General features: G+C 37.3%; 1 protein-coding gene across 3 annotated transcripts in view; it reads left to right on the top strand.

Annotated features, from left to right (window-relative positions):
- LOC126248330 (cytosolic purine 5'-nucleotidase) overlaps positions 1-18,316 on the top strand; it is a 432,318-nt gene that overhangs the window by 361,377 nt on the left and 52,625 nt on the right. For all 3 annotated transcript variants that reach the window (XM_049949235.1, XM_049949227.1, XM_049949244.1), the window contains exons 5-6: positions 859-1,005; positions 5,315-5,408. In XM_049949235.1, the coding sequence (XP_049805192.1) occupies positions 859-1,005; positions 5,315-5,408 (241 nt within the window). The remainder of the gene's footprint in view (positions 1-858; positions 1,006-5,314; positions 5,409-18,316) is intronic.

The following is an 18,316-nucleotide window of genomic DNA, read 5'->3' as shown; positions in this document are numbered from 1 at the left end:
CAGATGCTGGATGATGTCAGCAGTCTACAAGAAGGGTACTGAAGATTGAAGAGGAATGCAGAAGATAGAGAAGCATGGAGGGCTATGCAGTCAAAACCTGGTGTAAGGCAGACAACCCAGTGATCATGATATGATGATGATAATTCTTGTATATCAAAGTTTACACAGAAAATATAATTGTAAATAAGACTGCAGCCAAATAAACGCGAAAGAAAATCTCCACACCAGAAAACTAACAGACAAAGCATACTGGCTTTCAAAATCTTTGGTATTGAAAAACAAAAGGAAAAAGTAAGAGAAAATAGAACTTCAAAGGCTGGCCAGGGTGGCCAAGCGGTTCTAGGCGCTACAGTCTGGAACCGTGCGACCGCTACAGTCGCAGGTTCGAATCCTGCCTCAGGCATGGATGTGTGTGATGTCCTTAGGTTAGTTAGTTTCAAGTAGTTCTAAGTTGTAGTGGACTGATGACCTCAGAAATTAAGTCCCCTAGTGCTCAGAGCCATTTTGAGAACTTCAAAGGTTCATATTGGAAGGCAGTTGCCAATACGAATGGTTGAAGAGGGAGAGATGTGAATAACAACAAAAATTTAGACACGTGTGTGTGTGTGTGTGTGTGTGTATATTTTACTGTGACAATTAAGATGCATAACACCCATCCTCTTAGGGGGTACAAAATAGCAAACAGACTGTAAGCTGCACTTGTAAATCTGGTTTCTAAATCATAAATGTATATCAATTTTGGTAACTTGCAGTATTTTGCTCATTTTTTGAGCATCTATAAAGGTCTTGTTTTAATGCTTACAACACTGTGTTTTCATATATATCATGTAAGAAAATAATAATATTTTGCACTTTTAGTTCCCAGGTGTATGAACTCTACCCAAATAAATTCCTTCAACTGGATGAATCTCGTGTGTATGTACTCAACACATTGTTTAATCTTCCTGAAACGTATTTGCTGGCATGCCTAATTGATTTTTTCACAAATTCACCACAGTACACAAGGTAAGATTAATAAAATAAGTATCTCAGAACTTCTGCAATATTATTTACTTTTTTCTGGGTTTAATGGTACTAGCAGTAGGATAAAAACAAGATATTTGTTTTCAGATTGTCTCCTTTTTTTATAGATTATTTCATTAAATCATTCAATTTCCTACAGTATTGTTGAAATAAAATTAAAGATCTGTGGATAAATTTATAGACAAATGTTGTTCCAGCTACTTGTGTGCCATAGTAATACATAATGATTAAAAATTATTGGGTGTTTTCGTAATAACACTATGTATAAATAAATGATCTTGTCACCACTGTGAAGAGGAAAGTTCGAAGGTTTTGTGTGAATACTCATGTATGTAACATAGCAGATGATCTTGCGGTGAACCTCTTCATGCTAGTAGTTGCAAATAAGTCTAATTTACAATTCCCTATGACTGTGGTAATGAACCTTCAGAATTTTTGAAACATCACAGAAAATGGAGAAACATAAACTTAGCCCTTGAGAAATTGTGCTCACTGAGATCTGGCAGTAGGGCTTCTATGAGCAGTAAGTGTTGTTTGTGGCTAATGTATGGCCACTTTATCAACTTGACAACACTCCTGAATATTTGTAAGGCAGTATGGTGGAACCCTGTCTTCAGAAAAAGAAACCCTGTTACTTTCTCTCTGCTATGAGCTACTTACGTTAATCATTAGAATAGCACGTCCAGGTCCACGTGATCTTTTAGAATTCTATTGGCAAAGAAAAGTGGGCCAATTACGTACTATTTATTAACAGCCGTTGCATAGTATAGCTTGTTGTGCTGACCACTTTTGCATATCCACACAGTCTTTTATTCCTTTGCATATGTTTGCCTTGTTTTCTGAAAAAGTCCTGTGTCTTTTGTTTTAAGTGCCTTTATTCTTATGCTAAAAATAAATCTCGTTCATCATATGCTGTTATAATTTAACTACAGCCTGTCCAATAGTTTATGGGCCCAGAAAAACTTGTTAATGTCCAGGTGTAACATTTTATTTTCTTCACATTAATCAAGTCTCCAACGTGCATTCTGTTACATTGAGGGTTTTCCTTGGAAAGCAGAAAGGTAAAACATGGATCAAATGGAGCTTTTCACTATCCAAAAATTTGATGGAGGTAATCTTCGTTTATGGAAGTATCAAACAGAAATTATCTTTGAGATGAGAATTTTCTAGACATTGTTAGTTAGCGTAAGTAAAGAACGCCAGTTGAAGCTACAGGTGCACAGCACTTATGGGATGAGTTTAATGTGAAGGCAGTGCTTTTTATTTCGTTTGGTATTAATTCAAACAGCTGCAAACTGTCATGTCATGACAGTAAATGTGGAATTGGCTTAAAATAATTCATGAGCACCAATCTGCAGTCTGCAATAATTAGTTATAAGACGTCAGTCTCGACACTATTGCACAACATGTCAGTAAAATTGAAGCACTAGCACAGTCTCTTGCAGATGTAGGTGAACCAGTAGCAGATACAGAGAAGACTGCCAAAATTTTAGGTAAACTTCTGGAAAAATATGGTGCATTTGTTACAGCTTAGGACTCAAGTGAAAAAAGCAGCCAGACTTTTAATAATTTAGCACCAGGGTTACTGAAAGAAGAGCAGCACTTGTCTCAGACTGAAGAAACCACAACTACGTATGGTAATCACAAAAGTGATAAAGGTCAGGGACATTGTTTGCAAAGCAATTTAAGTGAAAGTTCTCCAAATAAGAAGAATTTTGAGTGCTATAATTGTAAGAATGGTCATTATAAGGTTGCACCTAAGAAAGGACAGATGAAATTGTCAAGAGAAAGTCAAGAATCTGAACTTTAAGCCCTGAGTGCAGAAATCGGGAACATTTTGGTTACTAATTATGATAATGATTGGCTTGCTGATAGTGCTGCATCAAACCACATGATGTCACATAATGAATAGTTTTAATGCTTGGGAAGTTCATAGTTTCTGTTCAGATAGTAGACAATTCAGATGCCTATGCGAAGGTACTTGATCAGTCAAGTTAAATGAACTAGTAAATTGTGTGTGGGAACCTTGTACACTGGAGGATGCATCGTATGTACCTGGTTTGAAAAAAATATATATATTTTTTCAGTGGGAGGAACAAATTTAACAATAATAAGATTGAGATATTTAATGAGAAGCTAGTGGGAAATAGTGTAAAAGCTCAAAATCGATGTTACAGAATGTTATTTTGTATGGAAAATGTGGAACAAGCAAATTATGCATCATTTTCAGAATTCGTTCATAACTAAAGAATAAATCTCATTCATCATATGCTGTTATAATTTGATTACACCCTGTTCGACAACAGCACAAAGCACATATACTTCTGCACTGACACGTGTTCTCAGGGACAGAGCTTGATCTTTCAGATCCCCATATTTGGACATTGACACATAAGTGAAATTTCACTTCAATTCTCTGTGTGATTCATTGCAATAAATCCTCACTGTAATCAGTAATGGAAATAAAATTTCTCATAAAATATTTGCATCAAGTTCATTTGGCAGCAGTTTGTGTACCATATGCAGTTTGTTCAGAGCCTACTGCAATTCCTTATATAGAACATTCCTCACTGCTGATGTTGATAACTACAACTTTTGAGTGGATCTCTGTGTTATCTGTGTTAGTTTCAATGGTCTCCACAGTAAACTTTAATGCCTTTTGCTGACCAAATCTTTGCTTGCAATAGACTTCCTCACAGGTCCTTTCCTTTGGATGACAAATGCATCTTCTGTTGTTAAATTGTTCATACTAACTATTGTATAACATTGTGGGGGTACCATGGAGCCCAAATTGCTATCTAAATTGCTGTTGTATGAAAATGCTCTTTCCTTGCATTCTAGTGTGCATGAAAAAGTCTATAAATTTAACACAAACACATTTTCCAACATCAATAACATAAAAGTTTCCAGTTTGATGCTGTATGTAGAGATATGTGAGATGAGGATAGCCATATTAATAATACTTTCAGATAAAAGCTTATGGCAATGTAGATAACTGCAATATAATTACTCGCTGGTTGAAAGTTAGAAGACAATGTCAGTATTACAATTTTTGTCTATTTGCATTATATGTGATCGAAGGACATGATTGCATGAGGCAGCACTGCACTTCGATTGTAGGAGCAGGCACAGGCACACTGCCAAATCTCTTTACGTGATGAGTGGTTTAAAGTGGTTTACAGAATTTTAATGTCTGCAGATGCAGGTGAAAGGTTTGTGGATGTGAATAAAGGACTTATGGACTGTTCTTATTCTCACAGACCTCTCACTATAAACTTTCTTCCTTGAGGTGATGATAAAATCCTGTATTTATATTGTATTTATGAAAATTTGCTAGCATGGAAATCTATCTATATCCATAGAGAAAGGAAAAGACCCTTTTAATTTCTTGTAACTTGTTTGAAATAGTTTTCATATGTTCTACAAGAGAAAAAACAGAAACAACACAAAAAAACTACTCTTGACACAGAAGAAACCCATGCTGATCCATGTCCCTTTTTGTCATGTCAACCATTACTTCAACAAATATGAAAATGGTAGATTGTTACTTACTGTAAAGATAACACATTGAGTTACAGACAAGCACAATGAAAACTCTGTTACACACTGAGTTTTTGGTCAAGGCCTTCTTCGGAAAAGAAAGGAAAACATCCCCACATTCGTACAAGCAGGCACACCTCACGCACACTACTGTTATCTCGAGCCCCTCAAACTTGTCTCTGCTAGGTAAAGCAGCTGGAGTGTGTGTGTGTGAGTGAGGTGTGCTTTCTTGTGTGAAAGTGTGTGTATTTTCCTGTCTTTTCTGAAGAAGGCTTTGGTCAAATCTTTAGTGCGTAACAGTCTTTTTGTCGTGCTTGCCTGTAGGTAAGTGTGTCATCTTTACAGTGAATAGCAATCTATGATTTTCATAATTGTTGATATTTCTTTGTTTTGTTATTCTACAGTGATAAAACATATTGATATATAATTGTTGATATTCCAACCTGCATTTTCCATTGTTTGGAGCATTATTTCATACAGGTATAGCCTTTTTCTTTGTTTTGTTATTCTACAGTGATAAACATATTGATATATGCAGCACGCAAAGTAGTATTTGTGTGGCTTAAAATGTGATCAAATAATACAAGTCTTGTCTCTTCAGAAATATTATTCAAGAGCAAAGTGTATATTGATAACATTTAATATTTCTTTTGTATTTTTTTAAAGAAATGTCTAATGTAAAATGCTATTTCTTAAAAAAATAGTGCATTTCAGTTTGTATAATACAAAGTATTGTTCATTCCTCATACAGTGAAACAACTGGTGTGAAGGCGGGTGATCTGTTCATGTCCTACAAATCAATGTTCCAAGATATTCGTAATGCAGTTGATTGGGTGCATTTACAGGTAGTGTATCATTTCAGATACAATATTATTTGATGTAAACCACACTTTCTGATTTGTATAATTCATATTCTAAGGAGTGCACATGTTATCAAAATACATTGCCACTGAACAGTACGTCAATGTCCTTAGTGTGTGTGAAAATGGTAGCCATGTAAGACACATGAAAGGTGTAGCACTGTAAATAATGGCCCCACAGGCCATGAAGTGCAGGGAGGCCCCTATGCTAATAGGCACCTCATATTTTGGGGGGAGGGCCCAAATGATTTTAGTGATTAATTTAAAGAAGTATTCTTACATTCAATGTATCCATGGAAACTCATGAAGCAGAAGTGAACAGAAATGTGCCAGCAAGTGTTTCATACTCTTTGTTCTTCAATGTTAACTGGAATGCTACAGCATGTGCCAGCCAGTACTGCTTGCCACCCACAGATACCACCAGTGCTATTTTTCTACACAAACAGTGGTCAGGATACATCAGCTAGTGCTGTGGAATGTGCTACCTTCTTCATTTTTGTGTCCTTCAATTTGTGTTGATAAAAATAGGCTCTCCTACAAATAATCCCTTAAGCTTTTTTTGTATGTTTGTGTAGATGCAGTGCTGGAGTGCAAGGAAACTGCTAATAGAAAGTGATTTGCACATTACAAATGTGGACACAAAAAAAAGTGTCTAACAGTAGGCCATATTTAAGTGATGCTCAAAAGAGAAAATTAAAAGCATGCTGAGACAAAGTTAAAAAGGCCATAAAGATAGATAAAATCATCCAGCAATCACCTACAGGTCCAGAACAGATATGCACTAAAATTAGTAATGAAAGTGAAATCAGAAAAAAAAACTGGTGATTTAAAACTTGAAAGTGGAAGTCAATTGGAAGTCAATATACTTGCAAAATCAAAACAGGAGAGTGTTCTGACAATTTGCAGGTTCATAGGGGACACTATACCGGCGGTGAAAATGAATGGGGTGTAAATTCTGGTGATGCACAATTTGAAAACACACCATCAGCCACAGGAGCTGTTTCACCACCAACAGATTGTTCTTCTCAACTTCAAGATAATCAGAAAAATTTGCCTTTTAGTACTGATCTAGGATTATTCCAGGGCAAACTGAATGAATGGAGTAAACTGAAAACTATAAATAGCATGCCATGCAAGCCTCAGTATCGTACCCTTAGACACATTAAGACCAAAAGATAATTTAGCTGTGACCATTATTATAATTATACTAAAACACATAAAAAAATTGAACGATTTTGGTGCTGCTACACCCCTAAATTAAGTGCAGTAACTTATATTGCGTAGAAAAATACATGGCATGATGCGCAAATTACTGATTGGCGAAGTCCAAACAAGAAAATAAATGAGCATGAAACTTGCACTACACATTTAAATATGTGTATTACTTACAGCTTTTGGAAATGTAGTGAAACCATTAATACACTTTTTGACGAAGGGCATGACCAGATGAAAACTATAATTTCTGGAATGCTTGCTGTAACAAGGACATTAGCTCTATGTTGAACTGCTTTCAGTAGCTTTCATGAATCTGAAAAAGGGGAACAGATTCGCAATTTCTTAACTATAATAGACCTGCTCTCCAGATACAATCCTTTCCAAGGGCACATCTTTCAAATAAAAACTCTAAAACAAAATATTTCAGCCCACGAATTCAAAATAAGATGATACAATTGTTAAATGATTGTGTTTTAGAGAAGATCAATGGGGAAATTAAACAGTATGCATTCTTTTTTCTTATTTTTCACCCCCCCCCCCTCCCCTCTTGATGCATCAAAAAGGACCAACTTAGTTTTATTGTCAGATATTTACACTTAGGTATAAGTAAACCAGACTGGAAAAGCGTTCGAAATGAAGGAACTGTTGTTAGGATTCTGTGTGGTAAGTGGCCCTGGTGAGAGTTTGGAACAGAAATAGTAACTGCTTTAGAGAGATGAATAGACATCTAGAAAGGTACAGAGGTTAAGGTTATGATGGTGCTGCATCTATGAGTGACAAATACTCAGTCAAGAATTAACATTCAAGAATTAAAGCACAGGTCCAAAATGCTGAGTTTACACTTTGTTTAATTTAAATTTATTTTAATTTAAATTTAGTTTTTAATGATTCTGTTGTGAATATAGTGGAACTGCAAAAATTTTATGAGAAAATATGACGCATTTATGTTTTCTTTAGTACTTCTGTGGTTCAATGACAACAAAAAAATGGAACTGTTGCAACTGACACCTAGATGTTTGTCCAGATTTGATTCATTTTTATCAGTCAAACTGAGTTTCATACAAATTTTGCAGTGCCCCTCCAGTATCATCTTAAAGAGTAAGAAGCAAGCAGAGAGGGAGGGAAGAAGTTTCTAATTTGATAAAAAAATATGGAAACTTTTGATATTTTTCCCTGTCTCTTGTATTTCAAAGTAAGGTTTTGGAAAATCTTAACCTAGTTTCCAAACTACTGAGTCCCATAATGCTAAGATAGAGAATGTTTCTCAACTACTTCAAACTTCAAGAAATAATCTACTCACCATGAGAAACAGTTTTGAAGTACTAGCAGAAATTTGAAGCATTGATCAAAGTTGACCTCTAAATGTACCCATAAAGTGAAGAAACTTTTTGACAAGCTTTCTGCAGATCATAAAATTGTGAATACACTAACATTTTTTTCAGAACTCAGTTTTCAATGCTTCTGATTACTTTACCTTTTTAGTTAGAAAATGAAGATATTCAAAAAAATGGCAGAGAAGGTGGTTAGAAAGTGTGAATCATATTTCACCATAAATCTTTCAATGAATTTATCAGCCTAAAAACTCTTATGTGGAAAGAAAGGGAACATGTAGTCAATTAAAGATGCATGAAGCATATCAAGCTGCAAAAATCTGACCATTCTCAAACATCCACCTCTTTGAATGGTGAAAGATCACTGAATGCCACTTCATATGAACTGGCAGCCTTCCCTGGCCACACTGTTGGAGGACCAGGCTTGCCGTCATGGGAAGAAACATTTTCTCCACTACCTCGTCTATATTAGGACAGACGGGAACGCATTCACCATCACAAAGCCAATGTTTTCTTTCTTTCTTTTTCTTTTTTTTTTTTAAATCTGAGCTGCTTCTGCCATTTGATTGTCTTTGCCATGTCCTAGTGTCTATTACCCCTCACCAGTCCCTGAATGTGGTCCCGGAAGTGATTTGTCATGGGGACCTCATCCTGCAAACTGATGAGGAACTCCAGGCTAATCTGGAGTGACATGGCATTTATTTTGTTCGATGTGTGCAGATGGGTCACAAAGACAACCACACTGATACGAGCGATTTCATTCTGGCTTTTGGGGGGATACACTCTCAAAGAAGGTCAAGGTTATGTGCCGCAGATGCAACGTGAAGCTGTATATCCCACCACCCATGAGGTGCTTTTGATGCTTGTGTTTTGGACATACGTCTTTCTGCTGTGTGACAGACCCTCAATGTGATGACTGTGGACACGTGCTCCATGAGGGAAGCCCCTTTGCTCCGCCACCTGAACATTACATGCATGCGGAAGCTTAATGCTCTCTGTCTTCCAGACCACAAATCTTGGGGTGCAGACCATGCTATTCTTCTCCGTCTATACCGTATTCTGGTCTTGTTCAGACTATATTATGGTAGTCAAGTTTTTGGGTCAGTGGCTCCTTCCACTCTGAAAATACTTGACCCTGATGTCTCCTCACAGAAGCAGGGATTGCCCCTCTACAAATACGACGGGGCCAACTCCTGGTTTTTTACACAATCACCGTTCGCCAATTCCCTGACCATCCGATGTACACTTTCCTCTTTGCAAACAAGGGATGTCTCCCTCCTGATAACTGCCGATGGGTGAGATTGCCGGTTGGGATGCGTCTCACTTCCCTCTGTTGGGATCTCCATCTCCACTCACTGGAATGCGCCCTGTGTATTTCCTCCCCCCCACCCCCCACCCCCCATCCCCCTTCCCACCCTTCCCCTTGGATGGTGCCTAGACCATGGCTTAAGACCGATCTATTCCAAGATCCTAAGGGCTCTGTCACTCCTAAGGTTTTCCAGTGTCTTGTACATTCCATCCTTGCAGAGTTCCAAGGTGCCACCATCTTCTAGACTGATGATTTTAAGATGATAGATAAGGCGCGGTATGCTTTCACATCTCCTCCTTGCTTAGAACACCATTTATTGCTGGGATCACGTAATATATTCACAGCAGAGCTGCTAGTCATCCACAGGGCCCTCCATTTTGTTTCTCAGGCCTCCTTCCTCAGTGTTTTAATGTGTACCAACTCAATGATCAGTCTGCAGCTATCAACCGATGCTACTCTCATCAACCTTTGGTCTCTGCTATCCATGACTTTCTCTCTGCTGCCCATGACCATGCTGCCACTCAGTTGTCTTCCTTTAGGTCCCAAGTCATGTGTGTATCCCAGGGAACGAACTGGCTGATCATTTGGCTAGAGAAGCAGACACTTACCCCTCCCCCTCCCCTCGGTTCCCTTTCATGATTCCAGCTGCAGATATGTGGATCTACGTCAGATATCACTTTGCCCCAAACGTGAAATGACATGTGGTGTGCTACTGCTCTCAGTAATAAACTCTGCAAAATTAAGGAGTCTACTGCAGTTTGGCGGTCTTTCTTCAGCTCCTCTCGGAAGGAGTCAACTATCGTAAGATCTCTACGCGTTGGTCATACCAGGTTCACTCATTGTTTCCTCTTGTGTAATGAACCTCCCCACAATGTGGTTGTGGAGCCAGACTGACAGTATCCCCTATGTTGATGGAATGTGCCCTTCCTTTGGCTCTTCGTACTAGGTATAGTCTTCCAGATTCCTTAAATTTAATATTGGCAGACGATTCATGGATGGTTGAACTGGTCCTCAGTTTCCTCTGTGAAAGTGGTTTGTATTTTCAGATATAAGGTTTTCCTTTACTCCTGGAGCAGGGGCAGGGTGGTTGTGGTTGGGGCCTCTCTTCATGTTTTCTCAGTCTGGGACCCATTACCAGTCCCCCTCACGAAGGTTGCTCTTTTATCCCTTTGTTTTCCAAGTTTTCAGATTTGGGCTACCCTTTTATACCTTCTACTGAACGTGTTTTAACTTCCTCATTTTCATAGTTTGACTTCTCTGACTGGAGCCACCCACTTTTAGCCGAGTCCTTCTCTTCCATGGGTAACTTTGGAATCATGGGACTGATGACCTAGCTGTTTAGTCCCATAAGCTCTCTCAGTTAATCAATCAATCAGTTTCCCTTGTGAAGTTGTCCAAGTGTTGTCTCCGGACCATGTTGTAATGAAGAACAGCACCACATTGCAGCATAACTGCTTCCTGATTGACACACACTTTCTTTTCCTATTCCTTCAACTGCCTTATGTTCATGATGAACACGACTGGGAGACCTCACCCTAGGATTGGCAAATTTTTAAAAATATCAATATATGTTATATCAATATTTATAAAAGAAATTGATATTATCAAGACAAAAATATTGATATTTTGGCCAATATTTTCAGTATTAACAGAAATTTAAAAAAATTGAAGTCACAGAAAAGATTAACAAACATTAAAAAATTGACAAATACTGTATTAACTAGTAAAAGACACACAGTGTACTATAAAATCACTTATTAAAAAGATAGAAACTAATTAATGAAACTAATAATCATCACCAAAAGACATTAACAGAGCTCTCTGTTTAATATGTTCCCCTGCAGACATAGTTGTTTTGGAGACTCAAATCAACTTGAAGACAAACCAGACATTTTTGTTACTTTTTGAGCACAATCACAGACACACATGTAACAATGTGTAGGCTGGTCGCACAATGCACTGACACTGTGTTCAGTTCAATTACATAAAGTATGTCACATCACAATAACCAGCGAACAATAGCAGAGCACCTAAGCAACTAAGACATAGCTGGTAGAAGGGCATCAGGGTGCCTCATTCTTTGATGGGTATTCTAGGTACTGTTTGAATGGCTTCACCATATTGTCAGTAGATGGCGTGTTACACAAGATATGCCACACTGAGGTCCACCATTCTTGGGAATATCGTTTAGCCAGACATTCCTGACAATGACGAGGCAGCAGAAGTGAAATGGATGACGAGAGAGATGTCTTGAATTCTTGGGAGTGAAACACTTTTTATATATGTTCTGAGCATGAAATATTGTACTTACCATAAACATTTCAGAAAACGGAGTCTGTTTTCCATTAAACACCAGTGCTGTAGAGTGTGTTATTTTTGTGTTGAGTGTACGTTACTTTTACCGTGTGTGTATCTTTTCTTGATCCAGGCAATCAGGGGTTAAGAGAAGCACACATTTTGCCTCATAGTTGGGAGGAAGAAGTGATAATTTCCACCATTCTCATTCAGAGCTGTCACAAAATGTGTGTGTTTTGCACATTGTACCTATCTTTTGCAATGGTAGAAATGACGGAAGTAAAAAGCTTTCATGAATACGCAGTATAGATACATTCATGTTCAAATCTGGTGCTCAATTGTAGGACTGAATATGAAAATAAATTAAGCCCATTGTAAGACATTTATTGTCAGTTGGAAAGATTGGCAGTAGTTGGAATGAGCAAGAAATCTGCTGATAATAACTATAGAGCCTGTGAATTAAGAAAGGACAGAAAATTAAAATATCGCTTCCAGTATTCAGTATCAATTAATTTGTAACTTAAATCACATCAATATATATCCATATTTTTTGCCCATCCCTACCTCAGTTGCACTTCCATTCATTGCCACCAAATAGTTAATATATTATGTTATTTTATCTATCTTCCCTAAGTTTTGCAGAACAGTGTACTTGCATACTTGAAGATAATGTGTATAAAAGAGTTTTTCTCTCACTTCTGTTTAATTTGTAAGGTGAATCTGTAGTACATCGAGAAGGTGTATGGAAAAATCATTTCAGATTTAAAATTTTTGTCTGTTTTGTTTGCTCATTGCCCAACTTTTCATTTCGAGTATTGTTAAAGGCAACATACATCAGGGTGATTCTGTGATATGTTGCTGTACGTGTCTTTATTTATTCATTCATTCACACAGTGTTTTCTGTAAATCCCGTAATAAGGGAGAGCCTTAACACTGCCATGGGGCCACTGGCAGCCACAGTGAAGCCTCGTGCCTCACACTTGACACAGTGGCCTGGCCTGACAGTGAAACATCCATCACTATGTATGTGGTATTCTACAGGCTAAGGGATGTGAAACATATCTACTGTTGAGTCCCTGTCCCTCCATTTTCATGTGACAGGGTCAATGTCTTATCGTACATGTTTATTAGATAACAGGATTAAGTGGGAGGGAGGACAATTGCACTATTACTGAGAGGGTTTGCTTTTAAATTTTATTTGCTGTCTTTGACAGGCCAGCTTGCAAGTAGTTGCTGTATAGTGGGCTGACTATGGTTCCCCTTCCCATGTTTTTCTGATGTGACATTAGAAGTAACAGAAGTCACAGACTTGTTGCAGGCATCCCAGGAAAACACATCTCTCTTTGCTGCAACTTCCACCATATTAATCAATGATAATCAGTAAAAGTTAACATGTAACAGTCCCAATAATAAAGCACTATACATCACTGTCACATTGTAATTCAGATAACAGATGAGATGGAAAGATACCTCTCTCATGTGACAGCTGGAAGGTGAGGGGTACAGTAGAATACGTACATCTGCAATGCCATACCACAAGCAGATATTGCAATGAAGGCAGCCTGTAATAGTAGCTGAGATGTTGTAACTTTAGATTGAACCTTCTACTCTGCAGTGGGGTGTGAACTGTTTTGAATCTTCCTGGTAAATTAAAACTCTGTGCTGAACTTGGACTCAGAACCTTGCCATTTGTGGACAGTGTTCTTACCAACAGTTTTAATCTCCCATGAAGTTTCATTGTATTTATACTTACACCATGTCAGTGTCACATCCTTTATGCAAGGATTTCACAAAGGAGGATGCCATGGTTATAGTGGGTGGTCCGGGAAATAGCATTGGCAGAGACTCTGAATATTCCATAGAGAGTGACCTGGTGAAGATAGCATCAGCAACGAAGCATACGAGTGTGGGATTTGTGTCTGTTGATTGGCGACTCCATGTTGTCTTGTGCACAACGACCAGATAACAGGTATACTTGAAAAAAGAGACAGCATTGGTCGTATATATATATATATTTTTTTTTTTATACTATTGCAAAATCGATTTTCTGTCACTGAGTGACCATCTTCAGTGCTATCTTGTATAACTTAAATTGGGATGCACTGTTGTCACTATGCTTATGGCGATCACATAGACAATGTGATCGCCGTAAGCATAGTGACAACAGTGCATCCCAATTTAAGTTATACAATATAGCACTGAAGATGGTCACTCAGTGACAGAAAATCGATTTTGCAATAGTATAAAAAAATATACGACCAATGCTCTCTCTTTTTTCAAGTATATTTGTGTCTGTGTTGAGGCGCCATGATCGGCCTCATTTGAACTCTTCCGTAGGGCGGGTGAACTTGGAGTTGGTGTGGCTGCTTAGGACAGATATAGGGTCCCATATTGGTTTGATTCCTGTGGATGCTATCGATAGATGGGACTACACTAGGCATGGCCTTCACCTCAATAGGAAAAGGAAGGGAAAACTGTCTGGGTTGATTGCAGAAAACCTAAGGGGGGACACTGGCACAAGTGGTAAAATACCAGTGGTCACAGGTGTCAGAGGGATGCCTTTTTTAGAATAGGGAAGGGGGAAGGAAAACGAGTTTTAAGAGAGATTGGCAGACACACTCAGTTTGAGAAAACAGATGAACAGGAGTCAGATTTTATCATACAGCCTCCATTTAAACAGTGTTTAACAGAAAGTAATCAGAAACTGCAAGTTCATCTTCGCCAAAGCAGTTACAATCCCATTAGTATGCAGTATCAGTTATCTTTATTACACCAGAACATTCCGGGACTTAGAAATAAAGTTGATGAACTACTCATTTGTATCGATGAAATGAATTCATCTAACCAAATTGACATAATCTGCCTCTCTGAACATCAAGTGACCACTGAGATAGATATGTTAGACATTTCAGGATTTAAGCTAGCTTCCTACTTCTGCAGAGTGGATATGGATGGAGGAGGAGTTGCCACATTTATCAAAAACTGCCATAAATTCGAGAACATTGACATTAATAAATTCTATTTAGAGCAGCATCTAGAAGCATGTGCAACAGAAGTAGAGTTCCATAACAGATCCTATATAATAATAACTATTTACCGAGCACCTGCAGGAAATTATAATCTATTTTTAGATCATCTAGAAGCTCTTTTGGGTTATTTAACAGGAAGAAAGGAAGAAATTTTGATTGCTGGTGACTTTAATACAGATTTTCTAATGCAATCTTCCAGTAAACATTCACTGCAGTTAGTAATGTTGTCCTTCAATCTAACTCACACTGTATGCTTTCCAACTAGGATCACTAAATCCTCAAGGACAGCCATTGATAACATTTTTATAGACAAATCAAAGGAACAAAATCATATCATAAAACCTGTTATAAATTGACTATCAGATCATGACATGCAGCTCCTTGTTTTAGATGTAAATTCTAAGCAGATTATCAAGACTGCTAAATCTGAGTACAGGAGAGTAGTCAATCAACCAAAAATTGAGTGTTTTAGAAAACTGCTCAAAGATATGAACTGGAAAGATGTTTATAGTGCTCATGACATGAATGAAAAATATAACACATTCATGAACAATGTCAGTACCATGTTTGAAAACTGTTTTCCTCTAAAAGTTACTCAAATTAAACAGAAGTCTATAATAAAACCATGGATTACACAAGGAATAAAGATTTCCTGTAAGACAAAAAGGAAAATGTGTCTGTTGACCAAGAATAGCTCCAGTGCTGATGATTTAGCTAAATACAAGGAATACTGTAAAACATTAAAAAAAGTAATTCAGACGTCCAAACAAATGCACTACGAGAAGAAAATAGCAATGTCAGGGAACAAAATAAAAACAATATGGGATATAGTGAAAGAGCAGACTGGTAGAACCAGAAAGGAACAGGAGCAAATAGCACTAAGGGTAGATGACACATTAGTAACTGATGGGCATAGTGTAGCAAATCTATTTAACAAGCACTTTATATCCATTACTGATAGAATGGGACTTTCAGGATCAGTAAATAATGCCCTTGAATATCTGAAACAGCCTTCACAAATAGCTTCAAGTACATGAATATATCACTCACTTCACGAAAAGAAATAACTTCCATAATAAAATCTTTAAAAACAAAGCATTCTAGTGGGTACGATGAAATATCAACAAAGTTAATCAAGGCATGTTCTTGTGAGTTTAGTACAATTCTAAGTTACTTGTGTAACCAGTCAATTATAACTGGGACATTTTCTGACTGGCTAAAATATGCAGATGTTAAGCCTCTATTCAAGAAAGGGGATAAAGAGATACCATCAAACTACAGACCTATTTCACTTTTGCCAGCGTTCTCAAAAATTTTAGAAAAAGTAATGTACAGGCAGCTGCTCAACCATCTGACCACAAATAACATATTATCAAGAACACAGTTTGGATTTCTGAAGGGTTCTGATGTCGAGAAGGCTATTTACACCTACAGTGAAAATGTACTTAATTCATTAAATAACAAATTACAAGCAGCAGGTATTTTCTGTGATTTGTCAAAGGCATTTGATTGTGTGAACCACAACATCCTTTTAAGTAAATTAGAATTCTATGGTGTCACGGGCAGTGCTGCAAAATGGTTCAAGTCATACCTCACTAACAGGAAACAAAGGGTGTCAGTGCAAGGGACTAGTGAATTAAGTCATCAGTCATCATCAGAATGGGAAGAAATTACATGTGGTGTCCCACAAGGATCCATCTTAGGGCCATTGCTTTTTCTTGTGTACATTAATGATCTCTCATCAGTTACACTGCCAGAAGCAGAGTTCGTTTTGTTTGCAGATGACACAAGTATTGCAATAAATAGTATGTCAGGTGTAGTTCTAGAAAGATCTGCTAATGATATTTTCATGGATATTAATAAATGGTTTAAAGCCAACTCACTGACATTAAACTTCAAAAAGACTTACTATATGCAATTCAGAACCTGTAAGAGGTTTCCACCCAGCATATGCATAAAATACGAAGAAGAGCAGATAGAAGAGGTTGACAGTCTTAAATTCCTGGGATTACAATTTGATAATAAATTCAGTTGGGAAGAGCACACCACAGAACTGCGGAAACGCCTTAACAAATCTGTATTTGCAATTCGAGTGTTAGCAGACATAGGTGACATAAAAATGAAAAAGCTTGCATACTTTGCCTACTTTCATTCCATAATGTCATATGGTATAATATTTTGGGGTAACTCTTCAAGTCAAACAAAAGTTTTCAGAGTCCAAAAGCGTGTAATACGTATTATTTGTGGAGTAAATTCACAGACGTCCTGTAGAAACCTCTTCAAAGAACTGGGTATACTAACTACTGCCTCTCAGTATATTTACTCATTAATGAAATTTGTCCTAAATAATATATCTCTTTTTCCAACAAACAGCTCAGTTCATACATACAATACCAGGAACAAAAATGATCTGCACAAGGACTTAAAAGCACTTACTTTAGTTCAAAAAGGGGTCCACTACTCAGGAACACTCATCTTCAATAATTTGCCAGTAAACATAAAAAATTTAGTTACAAATAAAGATCAGTTTAAAAGGAGCCTGAAAGACTTACTAGTGGCCAACTCCTTCTACTCCATTGACGAATTTTTTAGTAGAAACAAATGATGTATTGTATATATTCATACTATTAGTATTGTAATTTCAGCTTTAAAAAAAAAAAAAAAAAATGGACGTGTTCCACATCCACGAGGATCTCCTCAGCACGGATCTATGGAATGAAAACTAATCTAATCTAATCTAACACACACACACACACACACACACACACACACACACACACACACACACACACACACACACACACACACCTGACAGATTCTTTCGAGACTAGAAAGTGCTCAACTTTTAATTTTTCAAGCACAGGAATAGAAATCAGCATACAATGAAATCTTAATAGACAGAACTGGAGCTAGAACTAACTGTACTTCGAAATAAGTATAGCACTTCATGCACTTTTGCTAGTCGCTCTCTGTATGAATAGAACTGAATGGTATGGTAATTGAAACAGTTTCTTTATTGCATGTAATTATATATTTGTAAGTTCAGTATTTTGTGATAATGGTGAAATAATTATAGAACTCAGAAATTGAGACTTGTGAAGTAAATATCATCTTGGAATATGGTGACGTTATTTATCATGATTTATTTATGAATAAGGTTTTATCTTTTTAATTCATGTTCTGTAGTTGCTAAATGAGACTCCTGATTCAGTATCATGAAAGAAGTAAATGTTGTAAGCTTCATAAGTATTGAGTGTTGATACAGAAGGTGTCCAAAATAAACAATGTGTAACTTGCAAACTATTTTTATATAAATGTATGGCCTACGATGTTGCAAATAGAGACTACAAAAGTTTTCCCTCTAAATGCCACGTCCTCAGTAGATTTCAATATGAGATGCTCTGGTGGCACAACAAATATTCAAACAATATTCTATCTCCAGAATGAGATTTTCAGCCTGCAGCGGAGTGAGCACTGATATTCTATCTCATTCCATGAAGTCTGGAGCATTTTTGGTATTACTGTAGCCATAGCATCCCATATTGTGGTCTTTCAGGTGTAAGAGATTGTTGATCTTAACCTGGTGGACAATGTTTTTCGCATAATCACATAAGAAAAAATCTAATGGGGTAACGTCTGGAGACCTAGAAGGCTAAGCATTTGGCCCACCTCTGTCAGTTCACCTCCCAGGCGTTTCTCTGTTCAGAAATTCCC

Source organism: Schistocerca nitens, chromosome 1, assembly GCF_023898315.1.
Source record: "Schistocerca nitens isolate TAMUIC-IGC-003100 chromosome 1, iqSchNite1.1, whole genome shotgun sequence".
NCBI lineage: Eukaryota > Metazoa > Arthropoda > Insecta > Orthoptera > Acrididae > Schistocerca > Schistocerca nitens.
The sequence above is the reverse complement of the archived record's forward strand: the minus strand, read 5'-3'. Positions and strand labels throughout refer to the sequence as shown.